This window comes from Pelmatolapia mariae, linkage group LG14, assembly GCF_036321145.2.
Source record: "Pelmatolapia mariae isolate MD_Pm_ZW linkage group LG14, Pm_UMD_F_2, whole genome shotgun sequence".
NCBI lineage: Eukaryota > Metazoa > Chordata > Actinopteri > Cichliformes > Cichlidae > Pelmatolapia > Pelmatolapia mariae.
Window position 1 is genome coordinate 21,895,040 of NC_086239.1, and position 27,699 is coordinate 21,922,738.

The 27,699-nt window shown below is 40.8% G+C and overlaps 1 protein-coding gene across 5 annotated transcripts in view; it reads left to right on the top strand.

Moving 5' to 3' along the window:
* The window catches only part of dock10 (dedicator of cytokinesis 10), a 65,908-nt gene extending 42,105 nt beyond the window's left edge, over window positions 1-23,803 (top strand). For 2 of the 5 annotated variants that reach the window (XM_063492381.1, XM_063492379.1), the window contains exons 9-56: window positions 547-632; window positions 1,163-1,246; window positions 1,368-1,526; window positions 1,724-1,972; window positions 2,111-2,233; window positions 2,783-2,865; window positions 2,956-3,078; window positions 3,171-3,250; window positions 3,338-3,525; window positions 3,657-3,722; window positions 3,813-3,905; window positions 4,050-4,173; window positions 4,267-4,388; window positions 4,575-4,658; window positions 5,541-5,633; window positions 5,858-5,976; window positions 6,275-6,344; window positions 8,088-8,201; window positions 8,287-8,358; window positions 8,467-8,613; window positions 8,948-9,031; window positions 9,161-9,257; window positions 9,417-9,449; window positions 9,677-9,855; window positions 10,752-10,868; window positions 11,010-11,118; window positions 11,218-11,339; window positions 11,648-11,762; window positions 11,975-12,041; window positions 12,412-12,459; window positions 14,733-14,843; window positions 15,402-15,511; window positions 15,588-15,700; window positions 16,807-16,944; window positions 17,036-17,218; window positions 17,303-17,413; window positions 17,508-17,723; window positions 17,827-17,884; window positions 18,532-18,633; window positions 19,231-19,337; window positions 19,459-19,581; window positions 19,679-19,792; window positions 21,124-21,270; window positions 21,371-21,581; window positions 21,706-21,896; window positions 21,978-22,078; window positions 22,235-22,373; window positions 22,814-23,803. In XM_063492381.1, the coding sequence (XP_063348451.1) occupies window positions 547-632; window positions 1,163-1,246; window positions 1,368-1,526; window positions 1,724-1,972; window positions 2,111-2,233; window positions 2,783-2,865; window positions 2,956-3,078; window positions 3,171-3,250; window positions 3,338-3,525; window positions 3,657-3,722; window positions 3,813-3,905; window positions 4,050-4,173; window positions 4,267-4,388; window positions 4,575-4,658; window positions 5,541-5,633; window positions 5,858-5,976; window positions 6,275-6,344; window positions 8,088-8,201; window positions 8,287-8,358; window positions 8,467-8,613; window positions 8,948-9,031; window positions 9,161-9,257; window positions 9,417-9,449; window positions 9,677-9,855; window positions 10,752-10,868; window positions 11,010-11,118; window positions 11,218-11,339; window positions 11,648-11,762; window positions 11,975-12,041; window positions 12,412-12,459; window positions 14,733-14,843; window positions 15,402-15,511; window positions 15,588-15,700; window positions 16,807-16,944; window positions 17,036-17,218; window positions 17,303-17,413; window positions 17,508-17,723; window positions 17,827-17,884; window positions 18,532-18,633; window positions 19,231-19,337; window positions 19,459-19,581; window positions 19,679-19,792; window positions 21,124-21,270; window positions 21,371-21,581; window positions 21,706-21,896; window positions 21,978-22,078; window positions 22,235-22,373; window positions 22,814-22,861 (5,573 nt within the window). In that variant the 3' untranslated portion in view covers window positions 22,862-23,803. The remainder of the gene's footprint in view (window positions 1-546; window positions 633-1,162; window positions 1,247-1,367; window positions 1,527-1,723; window positions 1,973-2,110; window positions 2,234-2,782; window positions 2,866-2,955; window positions 3,079-3,170; window positions 3,251-3,337; window positions 3,526-3,656; window positions 3,723-3,812; window positions 3,906-4,049; window positions 4,174-4,266; window positions 4,389-4,574; window positions 4,659-5,540; window positions 5,634-5,857; window positions 5,977-6,274; window positions 6,345-8,087; window positions 8,202-8,286; window positions 8,359-8,466; window positions 8,614-8,947; window positions 9,032-9,160; window positions 9,258-9,416; window positions 9,450-9,676; window positions 9,856-10,751; window positions 10,869-11,009; window positions 11,119-11,217; window positions 11,340-11,647; window positions 11,763-11,974; window positions 12,042-12,411; window positions 12,460-14,732; window positions 14,844-15,401; window positions 15,512-15,587; window positions 15,701-16,806; window positions 16,945-17,035; window positions 17,219-17,302; window positions 17,414-17,507; window positions 17,724-17,826; window positions 17,885-18,531; window positions 18,634-19,230; window positions 19,338-19,458; window positions 19,582-19,678; window positions 19,793-21,123; window positions 21,271-21,370; window positions 21,582-21,705; window positions 21,897-21,977; window positions 22,079-22,234; window positions 22,374-22,813) is intronic. The other 3 variants (XM_063492382.1, XM_063492383.1, XM_063492380.1) reach the window with 3 other exon arrangements.
* The last annotated feature ends 3,896 nt before the right edge of the window (window positions 23,804-27,699 follow it).

The window sequence follows — 27,699 nt, forward strand, 5'->3', positions numbered from 1 at the left end:
TCAGTGCATCAGATGTGGTGATTAACAATCCTTGTGTGCCAGTTGTGTGAGAGGCAGAGCATGGATCCACAGCCTGTAACGTAACACAAAACACTGATAGGGTATTAAAAGTTGGTCCAGTGAAAAGTGAAGGTATGATGTAATGCCCAGAGCCGTCATGGCTCTGTGGTCTGTTAGCCTGCCTCTAAATCAGGCTGTGGGTGTGTGTTAACCTAACATTAATGAGCCCTTTTGTTCAGCCTGGCTTTTAGGAGAAATTGCTTCAGGCAGCTTGAAGGGTATATTTCTCCAGAAGCCTGCCTGCCTTATTATCCATGAATACCACAAATTGAGTCATATTTTATTCTGAGATGTATATGCCTGCTGACTCTGGTTGGTGTGTATTTAGACCAGTGAGTTGCTGAAGCTACTTAAGAAAATGTTATATGATCTGTAACATAAAATTCACTGCTTAGATAAACTTTCCTAACCAGTAAATGATGTCAGCCATCAGTCATAAATAAAAGTCGGTCTCCGGTGTCCTGATTGTGTTTGTTTCCTCTGCAGATGTGTTTGACCTGTCGTTAAGTGACTCCTGTTTGCAGGAAAATGAAGAAACCACAGAGAACGGCATCAATCCAGAGCTAGCAAAGGTTAGCTACACCGAAGGCTTACATTTTTTAGTCAGTGTTATAACTCAGCTACGACTACCTACACATGGTATTATCATATTTAACAGTACATGCGTGCACAGTATACATCCAAGTGTCCCATTAACCACCGGTGGTGGCGTGTTTTCATGAACAGGTCCATATTCTATGTGCATGGATCATCACCTGGTGATTATAATACACTGAGAAACATACTGAGACTTTAGGAGAAGAGCAGAAAACAAACTTGTCAGTGCAAGCATGCTGGTTTTATGAGGAAGAAAACTTGTTGTGATTTTTATCAGGCTGAAAAGAAACCATAAACCTTAATGTAATTGTATCTGTTTTCAAGAAAACTCTGCGGTCTATAAATTCAGGCGACCAGAATATGCTAGAAACACTCAAATCAAAGCAAAAGTGGAAAAAAGCACTCTATTTACAGATATCATAAATTACATTAGGGTAGCTATTATTTGCACTGAACTGCTCTCTGACTGCCTCTTTCTGACTTCCTGCCATCTTTCCTGTCGCAGTATATCTCAGAGACAGATGAAGGAATTCGTTCCGCCAGAAGAGAAGAGAGGTTGAATCTTTTCTCGCTCGATCCAGACACTCCCGTAAGGACAAATGAGTACATTATAACCACTGTAAACCACTTTTTACTTAATGCATTGCTGCACTTTGTAGTTGAATAAAATGAAGCTGGCCTCCGAGTAAATTGTGTTTCGCTAACCACAGGCTCTGAGAAGCCCACGAAGTGAACATTCATCCACTGAAAGCACACCAGTGCGTCCTTTTGAGGAGAAGCTTGGCAGGAGATTTATGGCAACTTGCCGATCTTTCAACCTCATGCTACAAGGCTGCGTCAACGAGAGTGAAACGGGACCGGTCACTAATGTGAGCATAAGACACTCATTTTGCTTTATTGTGTTACTGTTTAATAAGCAGTTTTCTTTTAAACAGGATAAAAACAGGATGTGTTAGTGTTTTTTTCCAAAGGCATTTACAAGACATATTATGCTGAGTGAAGCTTTGTCAAATTTGCTTTTTGAATAAATGTGCAGGCAATAACTGTGCTGAATCTGCACCACTAGATTGAACCCTTCTTCGTGTTGCTGGCTCTGCTGGATATACGAGAAGGGAGGAAGGTGTCTGCAGACTTCCACGTAGACCTCAACCACGAGGCAGTGCGTCAGATGCTCGGAGGCCTAAGTAACGGGACGGGGGCTCCGGGTACGGAGGTTGGAGGTCAGGAAAATGGCTTGTGTTCTCCTGCTGAGAGGAAGCCTGGTGACTGTTACCTCAGCTTGGACCTGGAGCACTGGCTTTGCTTTCCCAAACAGGTACGAGGACATTACTCCAAGTTAGGTTTATAGGTTTAACACAACAAAAGGGAAAAAAAAGCATTTTTTCTCCATTACTTATTCTGCATTTAATATGTACATAGGCTGTAATATGCTTCTTCATTGGTGTCCCTGCAGGCCATTTTCTCAGTGACCAACCCCCACACAGACATAGTGATGGTCGCAAGAGTGGAGAAAGTGCTCATGGGAAATATTGCTTGTGGAACTGAAGCTTATACAAAGAATACAGACTCCAGCAAGGTCAGAAACAAACTTTTGCCTTTCTGTTCATTCTGACTGTTTGAATCAGTATTTATATGACTTCATACCACATTTATATCAACCTCTGATCAATAACAGAGAGCTAAAGCTTTTATAGTGTCTTATCTCTAAATGCAGACTGGAAAAATGGGCCATGAGACATGCTGTTATTGTAAGGAAAATGCCTTAATCTAGTAAAAGAGTTTAGATTGACATTTGCAAAATTGTTTTTTTTCTGTAAGACCAGAGTTATCTTCATCACTGAATGCCAGTCAAGCTAGATAGTTCAGGAATTATGTTTTTCCATCATTAATCCTAGACATTTCCTGGCTTTCCCCACGGGCAGGGCTCCATGCGATCCTTGTTTAAGTGGCTAAGTGAATCAGCAGACATTCAAGCAGCTGCCAGAGTTACTGTATTAAATAACCTCTGATTTAGTCTGTCACTCTGTCAGGGTCAGCTAGAATTTAGGTATTGTGTTCAGAAATGTCAGCAGGACCTTGTTAACATTTCCCTCTGTACATGGTTCTGCTTTTGTGTCTTGAACAGACTGTTCAGAAGATTTTGAAGTCCAACAAACAGTTTTGTAGTAAACTGGGAAAGTACAGAATGCCATTTGCCTGGTCTGTCAGGTTAGTGCCGGTATTCATAATATTTTTGAACTTCCCCTAAAATCTTTTCCTTATCCATTGGTAATTTACATCTCTTTCTTCCCATTAAAGGTCAGTGTTTAAGGACAGCCACGGAGCATTGGACCGAGAGTCTCGTTTCTCACCTCTTTTCAAACAGGAGAGCAACAAGATTTCCACAGATGACCTCATAAAGCTGGTGTCTGAGTACAGGAGGTAAGATAGCCTGCAGGCTTTAGCAGAAAAGTAGTCTGCAAATAGTTTTCCAAGATTGGATCCACATTTTACACAAAGTTTTATCTTTATAGGGCTGAGAAGACAAGCAAACTACAGACTATTCCTGGGACGCTGGATATCGCGTTAGACTATGTTCCAATGGAGCATCCTAGTACGTCTGCTGTTCATGTTCCCATTCTGGTTTCTTCTCCTCATCCCTTTCTCTTTTCTACGCTTGACATACATCTTTTTCTTTCAGACTGTGTGACGTCCTCCTATATACCAGTGAAGCCCTTTGAAGACCTGACTAAACACCAACCCACAGTGGAGGTGGAGGAGTTTGCACAGGACACCACCAAGTTCATTCAGCCACATCGCGTCTACAAAAACCACATCTACGTCTACCCTAAGCATCTCAAGTATGACAGTCAGAAGAGCTTTGCTAAGGTATGCCCCTTAGTATCATTTACCACGACACTGAAATAAAGTTTTTGTTTTTATATGCTTCATGTTTTGCTACGGTGCAATCCTTTTGAACGTGTTTAGTCATTAGCATCACAATGGTCCTCTTGTTCAAGGCTCGTAACCTTTCGGTCTACGTGGAGTTCCGCAGCTCAGATGAAGAGGTTGAAAAACCCTTAAAGGTAGAAAGTTACGCCTTCTGACATGCTTTACACGACTCGTTCTTTCTCCGTTCTAGTCCTTTTTATCATGGAAAACTGCTGTTTTTACAGTGCATCTATGGCAAACCAGGAGGACCAGTCTTTACCACAACAGCCTGCTCCACTGTCCTACATCACTCTCAGAGCCCCGACTTCTATGATGAGGTGAGGACCATATTTGTTTCTCCAGTCATCACATAAAGATAATTAGAATCTAGAAGTGGATCAGCTTTATCAACCTTTAGAAAGAATGTGTTTTAAAGGTCTTTCCTGAAGCACATAAATCATTAAATGCTGTTCTGTCTTCAGGTGAAGATTGAGCTTCCTACTCACCTCCATGAAAAGCACCATCTTCTCTTCTCCTTTTACCATGTCACCTGTGACATTAATGCCAAGACAAACTCAAAGAGGAAAGAGACTCTGGAGACCCCAGGTGAGATATTGGTAGTTTTCCAGCCTGTAGTAGTTGTAGTTGTTATTTTTTACCTTTTATTCAGTATTTCTTTTGTTTCTTTTGTTTGTTTAGTGGGATATTCTTGGCTGCCTCTGCTCAAAGAAGGCCGTGTGTCATCTCAGGAGTTCAACATCCCCGTCTCCTGTAACCTGCCTCCTGGATACCTGGCCATCAAGGAAGCCAGCAACACCAAGGTGAGACTGAGGGCAAAAATAGAAGGGTAAGAGACAGGCGAAAGGAGTGTGTAAATATTGCAAACCTTGCTGATTAATAGTAGCATTAATTTTTTAAAGGGAAGCGTATTAAACATTACACCGTGTGATAGATTAGTTTGATATTTTTAGTCCTCACGCACAAACTCTTCTCTTTCCTTTTGACAGAATGGAGCAGATATGAAATGGGTTGATGGAGGAAAGCCTATTTTTAAAGTATCCACCAACGTTATCTCCACAGTATACACTCAGGTACGACCATCATTTGGGATTCTGTGGTTTTCCCTCCTTTTTTCTGGCTTTGAAACTGTGACAACCTGGTGAGAACTTCTATGTATGCCCACTCTTTGATCGGCATGTTTTGGGGTGGGTTATAGTCCCACATAACACTGAGTATACATGTATTCAGTGTGTATTGTGATTGAAATAAAAAAACAAAACAAAAACAAAATAGACGGTTGGAAGGATTTCTTTCTGTTGTTCCAACCACAGTGCTATTGTGAAATGATTGAAAATGCTAAAGTGCCTTGTCAAATTCTTAGCCTCAAAGGAACACTTTAATTTGTCAAGCGTCCTCTCTGAGTTATCTCCTTTAAATGGCATGAACATGAAAATGGCAATTAAATATCCCTAAAACAAATGCACATTCCAAACTTCTGCAAACACGAGCCCCAAATGCACAATCAGCATCAGAGGGTAATGTGGTAATGTAGCGTGGCACATAAAAAAAGGAAATGAACAGTTTCTGTGCAGTTTGCTATCATGGGATGTTTGAAACCCTGCACAGCAGTTTCTTAATTGACTAAATCTCATCTATGTCTGACTTTTTTCTTACAATACACTAAACTGATTTTAAAGCCCTTTATAAGACAAGGTAAATATACAGTCATATATGTAAAAATATGTTTAAAAAAAGAACAACAGCCCAAAACGTTTTTATCTTTTACGCTTTAACGTTGTAAAATCCATTTCAGGTGTCTAAAATAAAACCAGGGCTGAATCACTCAACAACATAGTTGTGAGGTGCTGAAGTTCATATTTCAGCATTAACTGTCGTTTAAAAAGGAAAGAGTCCACTAAGTAATACCGCAGATGTTAGCTGCTCATTTTTTCATGAATTCCTCTCTGTGTCAGGACCCCCACCTGAACCGATTCTTCCAGCAGTGCCAGAAGAGAGAGCTGGACCTCTCTATACCTCCTACCTCCAACTTCCTCAATTGCCTGAAGGTCAGAGTAAAGCCGCTGTATCTCCTCAAATCTCAGTACTTGCGAATGAGACAAAAGCCAGAGCCTTAACTACCAAACACTGCTACACATCCTAATGAGTTCAACACTGTGTCAGCACGTCAGACTTTTACCAGCCCCTTCACGGTTTCTTCTTTACCCCTTTTTCACTCTTCAATCTTGTCCACCCACTCCTCCTCCCTCGCTTCTTTCCCATCCTTCTCCAGGGTCTCCTCAGCATGGAGAGAATCCCAGTGATAGTCCGATTTCTGCCAGTCCTCTTCAACCAGCTGTTCAAGGTTCTGACTCAGAATGACAATGACGAGGTCACTACTGCCACCACCAGGTAGGCAGTGGTACTACAGAGGTCCTTAATGCATTGATAATAGAGTCCTGGGTTTATCCAGGTGATAAAAGCAGAGTGAGAAAAAGAGTGTAGTGATTTATATTTCTGTTTGAGTCAGTATCTCCCTTTTTATTGTTGATGTCATTGAATTGCTACTTTGTTCTATAATTAATCCAGACTCACGCAATAAGTTCATCCAGTGATTAAAGTGAAAGAAAGAGAGAAATACAGCAATTCTTGATATTATCTAACAATGAAAGCAATTGAATTAAATCATCGTTGTGGTCTGTGTCTACAGAGTACTGGTCCACATTGTTGCAAAGTGCCATGAAGAAAACCTGGATTCTAGCCTGCACTCCTACATCAAGGTATAAAAGAAGCCGGTGTGTGTGGTGAATACAGTGTGTTTGCATGCACATGCTGAAAAATATCATATAATAATTTAGAAGTCTGATATTTTCCACAAAGGAATGGAAACCCTGCTCTGGCAATTTAATTTGTGAAGAAAAACAAAACAAAAGGGAGCTTTATGTGTTTGTGTTTGTGTGTGTGTGTGTGTGTGTGTGTGTGTGTGTGTGTGTGTTTGTGTGTGTGTGTGTGTGTGTGTGTGTGTGTGTGTGTGTGTGTGTGTGTGTGTGTGTGTGTGTGTATTTGGGTGCATTTGGGCCAGCAACAGTGTGGCTAGGGCCACACGCCCAGAACGCTGTGCAAACATCAACACAGAAAAAAGGGAAAGAAGAAGAAGAGAGAGGGATTGAGCAGGAGGCAAACTAGGACATTCAGCCTGCTCAATCAAAAACACAAGGCATGTTTGTTTAGGGGGGAAAATCAGTGAGAGGATTAGAGAAGAGAGCAGGAGAAAGCACAAGACCTGTTTCATGTTGGCTACAGTGAAGGAAGACTGCAGAGCGTGAAGAGGCAGTGGCAGTGAGAAATGGAGGGAGGCAAAGAGAGAGGACAAGCAGAGTCAGTGGCAACAGGGTTGTTATAGTAACAGATTGGCACGATGTTCGGCAGTACTGGTGCCCAATTTAAAGTGCTGAGTGTTAGCTTGTATTCATTCTTTAACTACTAAGTGTGAATTGCATTGAGATTCAGTAGTGTCATTTGAGCAAATGCAAATTATGTTGTAGTTTTTTTTAATATATGGGATTGAAATATTTTATTTGCTATAATTTCATATATTATTGTATGAAAGCATATTTTTTTTTACAAATGCTTCTATAGTACTGTGCATATTAGTAAAAATTAATTGATTAGTCCATAAAAACAGGAAAATTATGAGAATAATTTCTTTGTTTTTTTGCTGACTTTAGGAAATTGCATAGGGAATCTTTCAGCGTTTTTTTTTAATTAATCGTATATTTTTTTCATTGAAAAAAAAACAACAAACACATGTTACTAATAACTGAATAGCTGAAAATGATCTCAGTTAATCAAAACTTTTTTATATCCAAAACAACAAAACACAGAGAAAGAGCTGTAGCATAGTTAAACATTGTTCTGTTCACCAGACTGTTCAAAATAAGAAATTATTTGGTTTGCTTTACTGTATTGTATTTATTCTGAAAAAAAAAAAAAGAGTTCATAATTCACTAGCTGGGCCCACGTCCTCATTTTAGGTTTGACAGCATTTTAGTAGGTAAAGGTGAATGCTTGGACATTAACTTAGCTGCAGTTTGGGGAAGGCCTCGAAGAGGACTTGCGACGGCTTCCGGGCCTGGCAGATCCCCGTGTACTAAATAGGAGTGAAGAAGTTAAAGAACTGAGAACAAGGAGGGAGGGAGGGTGGGGCGCGTAAACGAGAATAAACAGCTTGCAGAACTGGGGGAACCTATATAGATGACAACCGGAAGGAGCGTGTTTGGAGGCGTGGTCCCGCTCCTGAAATTCCAATACATAATCTCCAATTAAACAATAATTACAATAAAGTTATAATTGTTGACACTGTCACATTGAATTTCTTATCTATTTCTCAACTCACTGAATACTTTCGCTTCCCAGTTGGTATCAAAAAATGCCCTCAAATCATTTAAAACAAATAAATTACTACATGTGCACTTATGACTGATTTCTTCCTACTCTCTCTGTTTCTCTTTCCCTCTCTGTAGTATGTGTTCAAGTCAGAGGACCATGGGTTTAGGACAGTTCATGAAGAGCTGGCTAAGGGAATGACTTTTGACCTGAAGAGCAATGAGCAAGCAGCTGTCAAGAATGTGCTGAAGGTTTGCTTCCATCCTCCTATTCACTTTTAATTACTCACTAAATATATGAACAGGATTGACCTACTTTAGCCTCTTCTGGTTGCAGTTCTCCTGGTTCTTCTTTGAACTTATCGTCAAGTCCATGGCCCAACATTTGGTTGACTATGACAAGTTAAAGGTAAAGTATCAAAATCCACTTCTGCCTCTTCTAATCTCATCAATTACTGACCACACCTGTAAATTTTCTTTGCACTTCCCATGTCTTGCTTAATCTTTGTTCCTAAAGCTTCCCAGGCCCCAGCGTTTCCCCTCATCTTACCAGAGCCGTGTGGAGAACCTGGTGGAGACAGTGTCTGAACACATTTTCTGGAAGAACAAAGAGATGCCAGAAGAAACACGCAGTGCTAACTTAGCTGTGGCAGCTTTTGTGAAGGTGAGAGAATTTTTAGAAGTTACCTTGTTAATTCAAAGTATAATCTTAAATGAAACCTTGTCAAAAAAAACCCAAAATAACAAACAGGTTGTTGGTGCTTTGGACTCCTTCAAGTTTGAGCCCATGTGAAGAAAACATATACTGTATCACTGCGCTATTAGGCTTACAGCATTTTGCTCTTAGTGGGATCAATACAAACTGTGTAAACAGTCTGCAGATACAATTTGTTATCCATTGATTCCTCCATCTATGCTAAATGATGTGTCTCTTTCGGTTTTATTAAGTGATTCTTAGTCTGATCGCCAGTTTGACTCCAGTCTTTGTATCTTTGCAGCGCTGCTTTACCCTGATGGACAGAGGCTTTACATTCAAACTAATCAGCAACTACATTAACATGATCACTGCTACCGACAGCAAGGTAACAAAAAGATCTCAATGAAACTGATACCAGGAAAGTAGAAATGAATCATACAGACGTTCCTTCTTTTATGTGTAGCTACATAAATATGTACACAATATGTTAATGTTGTTTTTGTGTGTTTTACAGGTCTTGTGTGAACTCAAATTTGAATTCCTGAGAGAAGTGTGTAACCATGAACACTACATTCCTCTCAGCCTGCCCTTACCTTCCGCTCGCATCACAGGTAAGGTCGCACCCCAGGTTATACGCTTGTAGGGCACTGAGTGTCTTTTCAATGTGGTAACGATCACGCATCGGGTAGCTCTCATTTGTTTATTAACACTCAGTCTTTCTCGCTTTCTCTTTCTGTCATTTTTTTTCTCACTTTATGTGTCCATGTCAGACCATGCATTCCCAGAAACACAAAGTACTCATGGTAAATATGTTCACTCATTCTTTTTGTTACATTGTATGTGCTACACTGTGTATCCTGAAGTGGGATGAATATCATGATGATGATGAAATCCATAAAAAATTCAGCATGTGGCAATATTTGCTGATCAGTGAACTACAGCAAATATGTGTGTAAGCTTTGTTTGAATCCTCTGCAGTTCAGTTAATTTCCATTTAAAATATGGCTCTCTTTGTGGCGTCTCTCCTCAGCATCAGTGCCTGAGTACAACCTGACTGGAGAGTTCTGCAGGAAACACTTCCTGACTGGCTTGTTGCTGAGGGAACTGGGGCTGGCTCTCCAGGACGAGCAAGACCTGAGACACCTAGCCTTGGCCACCCTGAAAACCCTAATGGCCAAACACTCTCTGGATGCACGCTATGCCACCAAGGTAGACAGAACAGATGTTAACATGGGAAAAGAAATCGAAGCCATGAAAAATGAGTCATGAGCACACAGTAGAAATTCTTCCACAGTGACTCATGCAAACACATACACACTGACATGTGATTCTTCAAAGCAGCTGCAAGCAGCCATGAAGATGTCTTAATGGATGCTGGGAAGGGTCTAGATCAGATCAAAGTTACCAATCTGCCCTCAGTTAAACATTACCAAATACTGCCAACCACAACACAAGAGCAGTGGGCTGTAGTCAGGCCGAAGCCTGAATGAAAACCAAATGTGTGCAATCAAGAAATAAAGTGGCTACATTAATAAAAACCACTCATGCAACACAATGTAGGTGAAATTTTATTTAACATTTTGCTGAGGTCAGTGAATTTCCATGGCTGCTTTATTATAATTCATGAGTGCAGCATGAGTGCTTTTATACAGGGAATAGGAAAACAAACACATTTGATTTGAGAAAAACAATGTCGAAATAAAGCAAAGTGTAAATAAAAATAAATATAATGATTAGGAAATAATTTCATCTGTAATTTTTAAAGTTTAAAATTGCAATTAAACGTAATAATTCTGTTAGACTCTGCCTTTCTGGATGCTTCTTTTTATACTGATTAATGGGTATAAAAAAGAGCTACTCAGTCATGACATTTGTTGTGAAATGTTCCACCCTTATTTTTCACTCACTCATCCTACTCAGAGAGCCGGGGCTATACACATAACCTTAAGTTTAAATTGCATGTATTGGGCCCAACTTTTATTGGAAATTAAAAAATGTGATGTAAAGCTTAAAAAAAGGTTTCTGAGTCAAATGATGGGATGATTTATATAAAAAAAATGTACTGATTTAATGAGACCAATTCTGACTGATACTTTCTTTTTCAGGAAAAGCAGGCAAGAATTGCATCTCTCTACCTGCCGCTGTATGGCCTCATCCTGGACAACATGCCAAGATTCTTCCTCAGGGACCTTTTCCCCATCTACTTTACTGCTAGTGACCAAGTAAGAGTCAAGACAAATGATGAAATTATTAAAAAACACTGTACTGATTGGCTCCTAAATGTTCAGAATCATGTATATTTGTGTTATGTTTTAAGGTAAATCTATTTTCTCTTTGTGCTGTCTTTTTTGCACCTGCAACAGGGCTCTCGAGATGACCTCAGTGTGGGAGCAGTGGCAGCTGGAGGGGTTACTCGCCATGCCAACTCTGTAGATGCCTCATTTTCCAAAGAAGTACTCAATTCCATTACAGGTAGCACTGTTATATGTGTGTGTCTATTTCCAGTGAATCTATCTAATATAAAGTTGTAAGTCAGGACACTGATGCCTACACTCGTTCTTCCCGCGCCAGCCTTCTCCTCCTTGGCAGTTGCTACGGGTAACCAGGCTGACTCTCGAGGCTCTCTGATCAGCGTGGACTCCAACCCGAGCAACAGTGACAGGAACAGCGAGAAAATGGACGGATGTGAGAAGGTGAGACAGTTCACATGAAAAAGAGCAAACATCTGTATAGAAAAATGTAGTCATTTATATATTATAAGTTTGATAGATAGTCTTCATATGTACATTGTAAGACCCCAGCATTATACTTTGTAAATAATGCGTAAAATATATTTCAGCAATCAGCACCTCCAGCAACCCCAAATCCCCCATTTAATATCTTGTTTCAGCATTTTTAAAAGTAGTAAAATTTAATTTAAAAATACTAGACCAGCTAATAACACACCCATTATATCTAAGTTTATCACTGACTGCATTTCTGCCTGGATGTTGGTCCGTAGTTTGCCCGGCCCCAGTCCCTGATAGGCTACGGTTCTCGATGTGACAAGCTGGACCAGGCAGAGACCCGCAGCCTCCTCATGTGCTTTTTGCAGATCATGAAAACCATATCTGAAGGTAAGATCTATCACTTACAGAATTCATGCAGTCCACAGGAAATTTATTACATTTACTGCTATACTTAGCAGTGAATGTATACAAAAATTGACACAAAAGTTGCTTTTTGTTCTGTTGCTGAGTGATTTTAATACTGTGAGCTTCAGATAGCCATACTTTTTTCACTATGTGAAAAGATTTTTTATATTATGTCTTTCATTGTCTATTTCCAGATGTGCTGGTGTCCTACTGGCACCGCGCCATTCACCAGGAGATCTCGGACTTCTTCAACATTCTGGAGTAAGAACTTTTTTTTGCTGAAGACTGCAGGCATTGCTACACTGATTAGAGATACTCACTGTTCACAGAGAGAGAGAGAAAAAACTGTAGAGAGATAGACGGGGCTGAGGGCAAGTGAACAAGAAGAGAAGAAAAGGGAACGTGGCCAGTATGAAAATACTGACACTTTAAGAGAGAGGTAGAGAGAAGAAAAACAGACTATAATTCCAGTGAGAGCTCCTGTCCACCAACGAGTGCAGTAAATTAACTTTCCATGTTTCCTGTTTGTCTCAGCATCTAGACTGTTCTGGTTCACCTCAGTGTGATCACATGCACGCCATCTGATCTGTCTTCTTATCTAAGAAAACTTTTGAATTGTCTGTTTCCTTAGGCTCTGTCTTCAGCATTTTAGATTCCTTGGAAAACGCCACATAGCCAGGTGAGTGCTTTCTCCAGCAAAGAGATGGAGCAGGTGCCATTCAAATGCATTTATTGTAATGCTGCACATATGGAAACTGCTTATTAACTCGGTGTACATGTTGCCACCACACACTGATACATAATTCATGTAATCATTCACACAATCATAAATGTAGCCCCACAGACACATACGCACATGCACGCACGTGAAATCAGACTAAGCCAGGCAGAAATACTAATATGTGTTCAGTATGCGTGCACACACTCAGGGATCAGCTTCAAGAGAGGAGGAGGTAAAGGAGGGAAGAAAAGGAAGAAGGGGGGAGGTGAAACTCCTGGATCTCACTGTTCGAAAAGAATCACTGCTGGATATTGTAGTGTAGTGGTTGGCAAACACAGGATGGGGGTTGTTATCGTGTGTGCGTGCTCTTACTGGAGCTGAGCCATTGGCACTGCGAGCCTCTTCCATCTTCTGGATCCTCCCAGCTAATTAAATTAGCCCTCTTTTTTCCTTTCAGCAATAGGATGCTGAGATGTAAGCCAACAAAAGGCTGGGAGAACACACTGCTTTACTGTGTGTGGAGGCATTAACTGAATAAAGATAGCTGGAAGCCTATCTAGGGCTCTCAGACGTAGTCGAGCCTGTCTGGGGCTGCTAGCTACTTAACATTCATCCATAATACCAGGCCACGGGGGATTCAGAGTGTGTCTGTCTCTGCATCTTTCTCTGTTGGCTCTTTTGAGTCAGTTTGGGCACCCCACTGAAGTTCAGGAGTGATGAAATACATTACATTATGTCTTAAAGATTTAATCTTGAATATTTGTGATTAAAACATCAGGAAATGCTTGAATAACAAGCGTAACTGTCAAAAACTACTAATCTGCTTCATCAGGAGTGTGTGACTGTGGTTTAATCCTGTGTTATTGACAGTAGTCTGGCAACATAAGCTGTCATATCATGGCATTGACGTTTACTAGCTGAGCCCCATGCACTTTAGATCAATGAGAAGTTAACAGTTAAAAGCAAAAAACAGAGAAATCCCCTATATAAATTCAACCAAAGATTTCCAAGACATGTTTTAGGGCCACTGGTCATAGTTAGAAGCTGACTGAGGAAATTGTTTCATTTAGCCAGCAATGTTGCAGTTTAGTCCCAGACATTATTCTAGCTTATCCCTTACTTCCTTAATGTTCTATGTTCTCGATGCATTTGCCCGACACACGACCAACATAACACAACCAAGTAACATTTGCCTGTTACGTTTTCTCCATGTTCGACCTTGCTGTTGTAGTTTCCATGACAGTGCATGCATTCACCCTCCCGCTCTGTGCATGGTGCCTCTGATAATGGTTTGTCCTTGTGACCGCACATTTATCGATGTCCTGTCACATCAAGAAACACTTTCTTTGTTGACACAGATCCATTTTATGTAATGTTCCGTGTGCTGGTTTCGTTTGCTTTTGACATCTTTTACACATTTTACGACTCAGATGTTGCACGTTGACCTTGTAACCCTCTGCCTCCATGCCTTCAGTCTCAGCACTGGCTCAGCTCCACCATCTGCTTGGCTTCAGTGTTTTTAATAGGCTCTGATGCTTTTGTGTTGATTGGCTTACGCGGTTTCTTTTATCTGGCATAGGAAGCATTTGCTTTACTCAGATTGGCAGCAGTTTCTGATCACAATTTCTGATTTAAGGATCACAATAATTTCATAAGTTGAACATCTGTTTTTCTTGAGATACCGTTACGGAGCTAATTTGTGCCGCAGCATAACTTACATTCAGCTTCATCACACCAATATCTTGTCCCTAAGCTGTCCATAGTTGTATGTTACTATCACCCCGAAGCCCCAGCTTCCACTCACTCTCTACCAAGAGTTAATGCAACATTTGCACAATATTATACTAGTGGCAAACTAAAAGCATCAACTCTACTGCCTCTAACCTTTCCATCTGGCTGACCTTCCTCTCGAGCTGTTTGATCCTTGTTTTTGGCTCCAGCCGCTTTGATCACACCAAGGTCAAATCGGAGATCTTGTGTGCTTTCTGCATTTCATTTAGCCTTACTAAAATCAAATGTGACCCGGCTTCTATAAATATGTAACAAGGTCACAAAGGTGCAAAAATTGTAGCGCTTTGCAAGCTGCTTTTTTTTTTATTGATTACAGACATGCTCTAACAGCTATTAGCATGCCACCCACAGTTAGGACATCTAACTAATAACAATTTTAAAAATGATGGTCTTAATTAAACTAACTAATGTTAGCTTTGATGTGGTTGGCTTGTGAACAGGAAGCTAGCAGCGGCAGTAAAGCTGGCTCAGTCAACCCACGCCAATGGCACCCTGAAGGGCTCTAACAACCCCTCCCAGTCCTCTCAACCCTCAAGCCTCTTCCCACAATGGTAATCACCCTCCACAAGGAAAACAGACAACACCTCAGCCATGATGACAAACTAAGTCTTTGTTTACTGAAAGTTTTCTGAATGCTAATGATGTCTGGTGGCCCAAAAGTGCTTTATGATGTCATAAAACTCCAGACTTTTTAATCCACGTTAAACATGCAAGAACAATGTGAATACTTAAAAAAAAAGGATAATGCATTTGTGTCGTGTGTAATTTCATCATTTATGTGACCACTGTGTTTCCACATTACAGACTGTAACTTGTGTTCTCAGCATGCCTCTTCCCATACCTGCAGTGTTCTGTGTGATTTGCCAGTCTTTGTGTCTGTACACTCATGTGTTGATAGCTTCCCAATAGCAGCAAGTCCTTGAGACATGGATGTCATTTATATCTACCCGCCTACTTAAGTGTGCAGAATCTTTAGCGATAGTGTACCTTTGCATTTATCCAAAGGTTTAGTACTACATTTACTGAAGGGCAATTTAAAGAAGTCATGAATAAAACATGCACACGCTGTGATTTATATGAGCTTCTGATTCATGCTGTTGACCCTCCAGGATGGCATCTGGGGGTGATGGCCACCGGCATGCTCGCTCCCAAACCATGCCCATCATCAGGGGCAAGAATGCCCTCACCAACCCCAAGCTGCTGCAGCTGATGGAGCCAGGTAACAAATACTCTGACTGAGGTCACAGTGAGGTTACTTTGATGTATTTGTTATTCATATGTGCTTCTATTTCTAGATGGCATTCAGGATGGGGACACGTTGAGTCCTACAGATGTTGAGGCGAACATGTCCACAGAGGTCGCCCTGACTGTGCTGGATGTACTAGAGCTGTTTGTTCAGCATCAGAAGGTCTGTGACCATTTCATATTATACAACCCAAAAGTAAAGTTAATACCACAAAGTATTACATTGTACTTCTTTAGACAAATGTATATTTTTTTTAAGCTACTTATGTGGAAATGTGGCTGTCAAGAAGACACTCTAAAGGAAGAAATGGGGAAAATAACTGAGCCAAATTGCACAAAAACTGGCCTGAAAACCAGTGGCAACAGGTCTTATGGAGTGAAATGTTTGGTTCATCTTCATTGATATGTACAGAGGTAGTCAGGAGGGATGGTAAAGAGGAACAGTGAGTGTCTACAGCTGCTGAGGCTCTGTCGTGGATTAGAGCTGCGTTTCAGTTAGATTAATTTTGCCATGATCCTCAAAACCACTAATTATGAATACAGTATCATCAGATTTTAATACACCATACAACACCATCTAAAATGCATCTGACTGGCAATGACAACGATCCCAAACACACTGCCAATGCAGTAAAAACATAACTGGATAGAAAAACAAAGAATGCAGCACGGCCAGTCATGGATTGGTCTCACCACAACCTGGACCTCAATATTACTGAAGCATTGTGGGATCATTTTAACAGAAATGGAACAAAAGACAGTCAACATCCAAAGAAAAGCTTTGTAGACGCCTGAAGGAGTATTACTATTACTACTTTTATAAAAAAAATTATAAGATAGGCTAGACAGTGAAACTACTTTCAGCTGTTCCCTTTAGCTCTGTATATGTAATTTGGCAGTTTTTTACACTAGAAGTCCTTCTTGATGCAAACCCGATGGGGATTTGTATCTGCTTCCATCATTAATCTTTCCCTCAGAATAAAAGTGGGCATACCAAATATTGACTTTCAAGCAAAATTTGTATAAATCCCATTGTTGCCTTTTATACTGTACTTACACATGTCTGCAGATGTTACAGTAAACTGTTACACCCATTTCCTACTTTCCCAGCAAAATATAAATAAATACGAGGTGTCTCAAGTCTTAACACATTTCATACACATTCATTTCATACACACTGCCACCTAGTGGTTTTTTTAAAGACTGCATTGAAGTTAAGTCTTTGGTGAAACGTGTTCTTGTTTTGTTTTCTCACATTCATCCACACAGAAGCAGCTGTTGCAGGACGATGGACAGAACACATTGATGAAGAAGGTGCTGGACACCTACTTGCTCTTCTTTCAGATCAACCAATCAACTGCTACTCTACGGCATGTCTTTGCTGCACTCAGGCTTTTTGTACAAAAGGTCCGTAAAACTTTCTTTAATCATATAACATATCATTGAAGACTCGAGTCATTTTCTTATGGTTAGTTTTGTCTTTCCTTTTTTTCTGTAGTTTCCCAGTGCATTCTTCCAGGGTAAGGCAGACCTGTGTGGCTGTCTTTGCTACGAGATCCTCAAGTGCTGTAACCATCGATCCAGCTCCACCCAGACGGAGGCAGCTGCCCTGCTGTATTTTTTCATGAGAAAAAACTTTGAGTTTACCAAGGGAAAGTCGATCGTTCGCTCACATCTGCAGGTCAGTTAATATAAAGAAATAAAATGACTTCATTTGAGTTTTGTGTTTTGCTATACTGGCCACTTAATCCTGTCTCTGCTACAGGTTATCAAGGCAGTGAGCCAGCTGATAGCAGATGCTGGAATCGGAGGCTCGAGGTTTCAACAGTCTCTGGCCATCATAAACAACTTTGCTAATGGAGATGCACCACTGAAGGTACAGTATTCCCTAAGCTTTTAAAACAGCTTGTATATCAATAATTATCATTAATCGTGTACTTTATATTTAATTTTACTTTCATTTTCTACAGAACACTCCATTCCCTGCTGAGGTGAAGGACCTGACCAAACGGATCAGGACAGTTCTGATGGCTACAGCCCAAATGAAGGAGCATGAGAAGGATCCTGAAATGCTGGTGGATCTGCAGTACAGTTTGGCCAATTCCTACGCGAGCACGCCTGAGCTTCGACGCACTTGGCTCGAGAGCATGGCCAAGATCCACGTCCGCAACGGGGATCTCTCAGAGGTTAGAAATGTTGCATTTTGTCAGGTTCTCAGACTTCAGAAACATGAATAATGTCACATGAAAGTATCGGTTTAAAAAAATCTAATTTCTGTCGTTCCCTCAGGCTGCTATGTGCTACATCCACATCTCAGCCCTGATTGCTGAATCGCTGAAGAGGAGAGGTTAGTCCACACTTTGCTGCCACTTTTGCTTTGCGAGCTTTTTGCAGCATGGTTTGTGTGTATCTGCACAAATATCTGTTTATATGCAGTGCAGTGAGATTTCTGTATATTTGTGCATCTCTGCAGACATGCTAACTTGAGTTCATCCAATCACATACAGCAGCTTCTCACAATGGAATACTTTTTTCTCTTTGCTAACATAGTCATCAAACCTGTGAGGCATCAGTCCTTCATGCATTCACTGTTCTTGATGTGTATGCCTGAAAGTGAGGACAGTTTTCATCTGAGTGTGACTGACTGAGAACTCATGGGAAATGATGTTTGATTCCTGTTCCTGTCCTGTAGTAGCATAGACCTTTCTTTTATATTTAAATTCCATCCTCCTCTTAGATTGATGTCCACACATTTTCCTGTGCTTCACGTTTTTCTGTGTGTGCATGCTTCCTTGTGTAAACAGCTTGTATCTGCCACTCTGTGTTTCTGACGTCTTTTGCGCATGGCTTTACTCACTGAGCCTGTGGGCTAGTTCCTAGCATAGAGTGCCAGCAGTTCAGCTGCTTTGTGAGCCTTGTCCTTGAGCATAAAGCAGCAAAAGCAAGTGGACATAAACGTTGTAAACCTGCTCCTCCTCCCCTCCTACCAAACAGGCTACTGGAGCGCTGACAAGGCCAGGATGTCCAGTGTGTCCCCTGAAGAAAGCCCTGTCTATAAATGTAGCTCCTTACTAACTACCTCCCGAGATCCAGACAGTGAGTGTGTGCGCCTGGGGGTCAGCTGGGTGGTGTTGGGGTTGAGTGTTAGAATGTAGAAACAGAAAGACATGAATGTGGTTGGTAGTGAGTGTGCACTTATATTTGTTTGTACCTTTTGAAATTTTTTGCAAGCTCTGGATATTGAGTGGCGGACATGATTTGGATCAAAGTGACATCAGGTTGTCCGGTGGTGGTTTACATGTGAATCACTTTTCTACACGGTGTATTGCATTTTGCAGTAAAATGTTCTGAGGACCACTGTTCTTGCCTTGATGGCATGATCTTGTGCCAGGTTACGTTTTACTGTCACCGTTTCTGTTCACACAAGTGTCACAGGATATGATGCTCAGTGTCACAGGGGTTTGATGTGAAACGCACTCACATTTGCTGTTTTTGCAAAAACTGAATGCTTGACTGTAAGTCTCGTATTTTCTTGCAAGACTGTGATAGTAGATGTATTTTAAGCATCTATACGTGCGTTTACATGCCAAACATAGCACCAACGATAACGTGTGATGTCTATAGGAAGTATGCGAGTGTGTGTCTTTTTAGTAATCGTGCCCTGATATCACTTTCACTTGTTTGACACACCAGCATCCTTCTCCATGGGCTGGGCAGCATTTATGTGCATCAGCCCTAATGTTAAAGAGGAGGGAGCCATGAAGGAAGACACTGGTACACAAGACACACCATATACTGAGGTCTGTGTTAGCCTTTTTGTCCTGAACACTACCATTAACTCTGTTGGATTTAATCATCATAATCACTGTTGCTGGTCAGATTTTTCTCTTATGTTCTTCGTACTGTCATTGCACTGTGTAGGACACCCTGGTGGAGCAGCTGGAGCTGTGTGTGGACTATTTGTGGAAATCGGAGAGATACGAGCTCATTGCTGACATCAACAAACCTGTAATTGCTGTCTTTGAAAAGAGAAGAGATTTTAAGGTAACGGCTTTTACCCTTTCTGTGTAAGCGTGTGAAAAAATGTGCAGTGTGAGCTGCGTATGAAATTATTTGTGTGTTTGTTTGTTTGTGCCTACAGAGGCTATCAGAGCTGTACTATGACATCCATCGCTCCTACCTGAAGGTGACGGAGGTGGTGAACTCAGAAAAGCGTCTCTTTGGGCGCTACTACCGTGTAGCTTTCTACGGACAGGTGAGTGTCTGCTTGAGCTTACCTTCACAGAGTTTTAGGATACAAAGGACAACGAACAGTCACTGTAACTACACGTTTAACAAGTACATTGGAAACACCACTAGGTGGTGTGTTTTTGCACATAAACTTAACTATGTGTGTAGAACTTGATCAGTTCTACACACGTTATAATAGAGATATAGATTTCCTTAACTGAAATCTATGGGAAAAAATATTCTGCAACTGCAAAGACAGTGGTAGAAGCATATATATCCAGCTATCTATATGCAGCTTTTATGTCTTGGTGACTATTGAAATAAAAGTTATTTAGTTAATACTTTAATTTGCGATAATTCTAATGATAAATCGCTGTTTAATCGCAAAGCTTCTTCCCATCAGTAAGCTTGTGATCATTTCTTTCTTTGTTCGCGTACCACCACATGTCAGTGCCAGAAATCTCAAAGGTTTGGTAAATAAAAGTGAAACTGTCAGGATAGCTAGTCTTTTTTGTAATTTGGATAACTAAAGCTTGTAGAAAGCTTAATATTGAATTCTACTTGGCCCTGGGTTCATCTTTGAAGCACTGGCTTTATCTCCAAAGGTGCATTGTGTGGTTTGGGCTCGGTTTTTAAAAACCTGGCTGCTTTACACAGGATAGGTGTAAAAATAGTGAGACTTTCAGATCAAGAAGAATGCAGTAACTGGTCAGTGAGGCATGGAAATGGAAAGCAGGACACTGGATTTGTTTTGACTGAATCAGTGTCTTTAATTTCTCTGTCTGCTTTTTTTCTTCCGTTTTGTTGTATTCTGTATCAAGAATATGGTAAGTTTTGTATGTCCTTGATTTTCCATTTTCCTCAGTGCTAACCACTTTTACCTTTCTTCTCCTTTTACCACTATTAACATCTGCTGCTCTTACCCTTTGAAGGGTTTGTCTAAGGCTTGCTGTGGCCCATTTCACTTCCCATTAAGCCCAACAATGAAACTGTTTCCTTCTTAAACATTAAGACGAGCTGATATCACAGAGCAACAGTGAACAAGAAGATAGGATTTAATGAAACTCATTCACCCTTGGCATTTGACTCCAGTGCCGCCTCCGCACTCCCTCATCCAGAACTTAACACTGGTACCCTGTTAGTGCTGAGATGTTCTAACAAAGTGACAAAGTTTTTGTATATGAAAGCACAAGTGACTCAAGAAACCCCAAGAGAGCAACATCTAATGTGCTGTGAAAGCAAAAGCAACACATCCTATAAATCAAAAATAAAAGACTACACACACACCAAGCCAACCAACATGTAACAAGCTTTGCTGATTAGTGTGTGCATATGTGTGTGTTTGTGTTCTGGTAGGGTTTCTTTGAAGAGGAAGAGAGCAAAGAGTTCATCTACAAAGAGCCAAAGCTGACAGGGCTGTCGGAAATCTCCCAGAGATTACTCAAACTCTACTCAGACAAGTTTGGAGCTGAAAATGTCAAGATGATCCAGGACTCTAATAAGGTATCTTACAGAATTTGGCCATTAAAATGAATAAATTAACATCTGTTGGCGCTGCAGTGTGTTGCTTATGTGATAATATTGTAAAATTCTTTGCTAACAGGTAAATCCTAAAGACCTGGACCCCAAGTTTGCTTACATTCAGGTCACATATGTAGTGCCCTACTTTGACGAGAAAGAACAATGTGACAAAAGGACCGACTTTGAGAGGCATCACAACATCAACCGGTTTGTATTTGAGACACCGTTTACACTGTCAGGAAAGAAACATGGAGATGTGGAGGAGCAGTGCAAACGGCGCACCATACTGACTAGTGAGTATCTCTTCTTTGTTTATATCTCTGATATATACATATTTTTTTGAGTCACCAGAACATACATTTGTCCTCTTTCTGTTACTGTATCTGACAGACTTGCGTGTGTTTTTCTGTTCTTTAGCAAGTTCCAGCTTCCCTTACCTTAAAAAGCGTATCCAGGTGGTGGAGCAGCAAAGCACAGAAATGAATCCAATTGAAGTTGCCATTGACGAGATGTCACGTAAAGTCTCTGAGCTCAACCAGCTCTGCAACATGGAGGAGGTGGACATGATCCGGCTGCAGCTCAAACTGCAAGGCAGTGTCAGCGTCAAGGTGGGGATTCTCCCAAACTACAGATACACACATTTTACATAGGTTACTCTGGTGTTGTCTCACTTGATCATCTCCATCCAGGTGAACGCAGGGCCCATGGCGTATGCCAGGGCATTTTTGGAGGAGAAGAATGCTAAGAAGTATCCAGACAACCAGGTCAAACTTCTGAAGGAAATTTTCAGGTGTGATTTTAAGTGTTGAGCTAGCTAACAATGATTTAGTCCACTGTCAGGAACCGTACAATGTAATACTATTTAAGGTTCACTCAAAAAATAAAATTAAACACATATCAATGATCAGCACATTAACATAAGTCAAACTTAATCTGCCCCCTGCAGGCGGTTTGCAGAAGCCTGTGGTCAGGCTTTGGATGTAAATGAGCGTCTGATCAAGGAGGACCAGCTGGAGTACCAGGAGGAGATGAGAGCTCACTACCGGGACATGCTGACTGAGCTTTCTGGGATCATGAATGAACAGGTCTCACAATGCAAAGACTAATGAGTGTCCAGACTATACTGCCATACATTCTTTAATTTATTTGTTGGCAGTTCAGTTGCATGGCATACTAAGCACACTCTTTTTTTCTTCATGCATTATTTTAGGAGGCAGTTATTATTTTCGTGGACATCCTCTTCTGTTGCAACCTTTACTCACACTGCTCCTTTTAAAAGCATCCTTGCCTTCCATTCATCTTCTCTGCCTAACCACTCCCTGTCCACTCTCTGTAAAACTGCTGTCATGTCATCAGATTTCTTTACAGAAAGACATCTTTTTCGCCTTTATACTTGCTTAACCCACTTTATTGTTACCTGAAATCGCAGCTCCCAACTCAGGAATCAAAGTGCCAGACTTGATATTTGCTCGCTTTTGCATTTTTCCTATTCCAATTGCAGCTTTTTATTCTTATTTTTGTGCAGATTCCTCACACAAGACAACCAGGAACAGAAAGGCACAGCACCTACTGAACGGCCAGTAGACTCGCCATAAACATTTTGTCCCAGTGAGCCTCAGAGTGACTCATTTGATTGTTTCCGACCTTTTTTCCCCCCCTGGAGCAGTTGGCTACTGGAACTGTGACTGATGAAGAGTGTAGAGGACATTAAGGGAAGAAGTGTGTAGACTGTGGTTGTGGTAGTCTGTAGTCCTGTTGTTGAACGTTGTCTACAGTAGAGAGCAGGCTGCTGGACTGTTAGCTACTGTACGTTTTGATTTAAAAGACTCGGTTCGTGTGTCGTATAGATTTCCCTGCCCCCTCAAGTGATTACATTTGCTTACATATTGGCAGACAAACCTGCAAACAAATACAAATGCACACAAACACACAACATGCGCCTTCTCTCCACAACCCTGACCTTTTAGAGAACAGTGACCTTACTGAGCTCGAGGTGCGTTCAGCTGTATGAAATATAAAGCTCTCTGGTGCATTTTGATTACAGTTATTTTTACATTTTTCTGTGGAATATTACTGAATTTCAAACTATTAAAAGAAGTCTCGCAAGACAACTAATGTGAAAATGGCAAATGATTTGATTACAGGTTTTAATTAGCCAAGAATGTGAGGAGTTGAACGCACCTCCAGTTCTTGTTTGAATGTAGAGCAGCTCCACATTGCTACTTTGTATCCTAGCTAACGATCTGGAAATATCAGCTTGCCAATTTTCAAATGGAAACAGACAAAAAAAAATATGTTTTGTAACATTTTTATAATTGAAAATTCATTGTTACTGTTATTATTTCCTGTACTGTTTTAAATTGTAAATAAGAAATATTAATATTTAAAAATGTTTGAAATGTTGCTTTTTATAAAATATACAATATATAAATTTGTTTAGCTGAATAAAAACAAACAAACAAACAAACAAAACTAAAGTTTTATGTATAACATTTAAATAAAATTTTGTTAATGTCCAAAGATCATGACTATGTTTAAGTAGCTTAATTTGTTGTTGTGAGTCTTTTGCTGTTTTTTATAATTGCACCTTAGATTATGGTTACAGGTCCTCTGCTATGTTGTATCTGTAAGTTTACTCATCCAGTCTGTGTCTTGGCTGTAAATCTGCACAGCAGCCACTCATATTCTGTCTTGCATTGGCCTGAGACCGGCTAATTAATTAATTAAAAATTTTAAATTAGCAAACTCAGGCAAAGACAAAGAAGAAAAACACTTTTTTTTTTTAACTTTGCTCCCTGGTGTTATAAGCAATGGCTCTCTTTATCACTTATGTGTGACTATTGTTTTGTTTTTTTGTGTTTCCCTATGTCTTCAATGTTGACTTCATATATTTCACTATAACCACATCTTTCCCCTAAATCAGAGCATTTTACTAGTTTTACTAACCTGGGAAACACAGCTGGCACTAATCAAACAGACGAGACATTGGAGAAGCAAAACAGAACATGAGTACAGCGACAGAAGACTGCCAAAGTAAAACAGGAAGTACAGGGAACACACAGTGAGACGCAGACGCACACAGAGACATGACTGGGGAAGAAACACAGGGCTAAGACCCAGACAAACAAGACACAGACGAGACCAAAACATGAACAGGGCCAAATACTAACCAAGATCACCAAAACTAGAAATATTGAATAAACTCAATAGAATAAGTAAACTAAACCAGGAAATATAAAATACACCGAGAACATAATGAATCAAAAGACACAAAACACTGGGTCAACGACCCAAGTACCCCAACACTGATGGCTACATTGTGATCATAAAGGCATGGACATGGTACACCACAATACTTCATAGGTAGGTAGACTTGTCTATAAATAATACTCTGGTACAAAAGGTTTTAGTTCCAAACAGTATTAGTCATTGGTTCCTTTTAATCTCTGTCTCTCTTCCACAGTGTGTCTTTGTCCTGTTTTCCTCCCCTAACTCTAACCGTTCATGACAGATGGCCTTCCCTCCCTGAGCCTGGTTCTGCTGAGGGTTTCTTCCTGTTAAAAGGGAGTTTTTACTTCCAACTGTCGCCAAAGCGCTTGCTCATAGGGGCTCATATGATTGTTGGGGTTTTCTCTGTTTTCTTTGTATTATTTTAGGGTCTTTACCTTACAATATAAAGCACCTTGAGGCAACTGTTTTTTGTGATTTGACACTGTGTAAATAAAATTGAACTGAAAGGGCCCAAAGTGTGCAAACAAAATATCCCCACATCATTATACCATCAGCAGCAACCTTCTGTTGTCCAATTTTGGTGAGTGAATTGTAGCTTCAGTTTCCTTTTCTTAGCTGACGGGAGCGGCACCCAATTTCTGCTGTTGTAGCTCATCTCCTTCAAGGTTTGACCTTGCCATGTTTAGAGATGCTCTTTTGCATACCTTGGTTCTAACAAGTGGTTATTTGAGTTACTGTTGCCTTTTTATCAGCTCAAAGCAGTTTGGCCATCAACAAAGCATTTTCATTGCAGAGAGCTGCCACTCATAGGATGTTTTGTCTTTTTGAATAATTCTCTATAAACCCTAGAGACGGTTTTGCAGACCTTTTTTAAAACTATTATTTAGTATATAATACTTCAACACAGCCTGATATAAGACAACTGTCATCAGGTAGAATTGCTTGATTTAATTCATAAGGACACTCAAAAGCTATACCCACATAGGCAGTTGAAATTAAGTAACATAGACACATACTCTCACAAATGCATCTGTCAGTAGAGTGTGTTGCACTGACTTTAGCACACTGGAGGGTATAAAATTGTGGTTGAGGTTTCATTGAAAGTGACATGGCATTAAAATTTAGTGTGCTCCCACAGTGACCAGTTTTCCAACGGATCTGATGTCAGTTTTTTTCCACTTGTTGGGTATAATTACTGACCATGCAGAGATAAAGCAGCAGAGTGGTTCTTTACTAATTGATGCTAAGCCTGGGGTTTGTACACGGCACATAAAACGAGGTTAAGTGGCCCTGAAAATGCAGTTGGTGGTAAAAGACAAAATATGGCCTTTATTTCTCTCCCACTCACTCTCCATCTCTTTCTCACACTTGTCTGTTGTTGTTATCGCAGTCTGACAAGACAGCTGACACATTTATGTCTGTCTCTTCACACTCCCTCTGTTCCACACCTGAGGTGCAGCAGATTGAGTTGCACTGACCCTCTACAATAAGTCCTCTACACAAACTGTCTTAGGCAGTACTCCCATCCTCAGTCTCATCTCTCTCACCTCCCTCCCTCTCTGTAGCCTATTTTGTGAACCAGAAAGGGGAGCTTATTGGGTTTCTCTCCTCCACAGACTAGTTTATGTGTGCCTGTCTCCGTCCCAGTGGCCTAGACTCTGGGAGGCTCGGGTTGCCCTGAGCCACCACCATTCAGTCCAAGTCACACATGAGAAAACCAACTGGGGCTCTATTTTAATTTGTTAATTAGCTAAACACCCTTCCTTACATCACTTGTATATTATGGATTATGCCATTTTAAATTATGTGGGTAACCTCAGTTTTTGTTTGAGTCGGGCCAGCTAGGGTACACGTGCACTCACAGACTTTGTAGTCTATTTATAAGGGGTCACAACCTGTTGCCACATGAGCTCTACTGGCACACCAGACCATTCATCCTGACTATGGAAGTCCCACTGAGTGTAATTTGCTGAAATTTTCTTTGGAGTGCATCCTGTTGCATTTCATGTTTGTTCCTTCTCTTATTATTATTATCAAACACCTGCTTTTTTTCTACTGTCTTTTTCTTCAAAACTGCCTGCAATTTCTGGTTTAACCCCCCTCCTCCCTTTCATCAAACATGCATATTCATGAGACAGAGGATCATATAGCCTATTAAATAGACTTTAATTAATATCTGTCTTCTGAGTAAAATTGCTCATATTGAAAAGACACTCACACTGTCATTGTGCAAATAATCAATTACACTTATTTTTTTAAATGCTCTGCTCTAAATGATCTTATGCATCAAAATCAGGGCACACACACGGACGCGCACGCACGCACGCACGCACACCAAAAAAACAGAACAGGCCCCTATTCAGTCTCACTCCAAGATTTGTCTTGGCTGACAGATTTAATTAATATTTCAGGGGGAGGACATTGTAATCCTAACAGAGAAATGACCCCCACACAGTAAAGCTGAAATGCCAAAATCATTCCTACGCCTTAAACATATAGTTGCTACAAATATTATAGGCACAATAACGATGTCAAAAACTCCTTTTAAGTGCTGCTCTAGCTTTTGTGCAGTGCACAATTCATTTCCGACCCCTGCTTAGTTTTCCTGAAACCGGACGCCGGGCGTGATGAATAAAACATTCTTTGTGTGCTGCTGGATGATCACCGGAGCGCTTTCAGGTGTACAAGTGGTGAAAGGCGACATAATCTTCCCCATAACAAGATCTGGACCGAGATTGAGAGACGCAGAGAACCTGGAAAGCCTCTAAGCAGGAGGACCACAAAAGCTTTGTGGACCGCAATGATAAAGCCGAAGGAGCACGGTGAGCTTCTACTGCGCGACTCCCCGCCGGTGTTTGGGAAGCCGTGGTACTGGCACCGCAGCAACAGCACCATGGAGAGCACCCGCAGCCTGGCGCAGGTGATCATGGAGATGCGGGACGAAATCAAGAAGCTTGAAGCGGAGAACCGGGAGCTGCGGGGAGACTTTGGTCAGCGTTCACTTGCCATGCCAGGAGAAGCTAGTCCCGTGTCATCAGCAGTTAAGAAGCAGGCTGACAAGGACGATAACGCTTATGTGAACCTGAGGCGAAATGCGTCTGCGCCGGTCCTGGAGGGACAATACAAGGGTAAGAGAAGTGGAGTGGGGCATCAGACTGAGTTTAAACTAATGAAATAGTA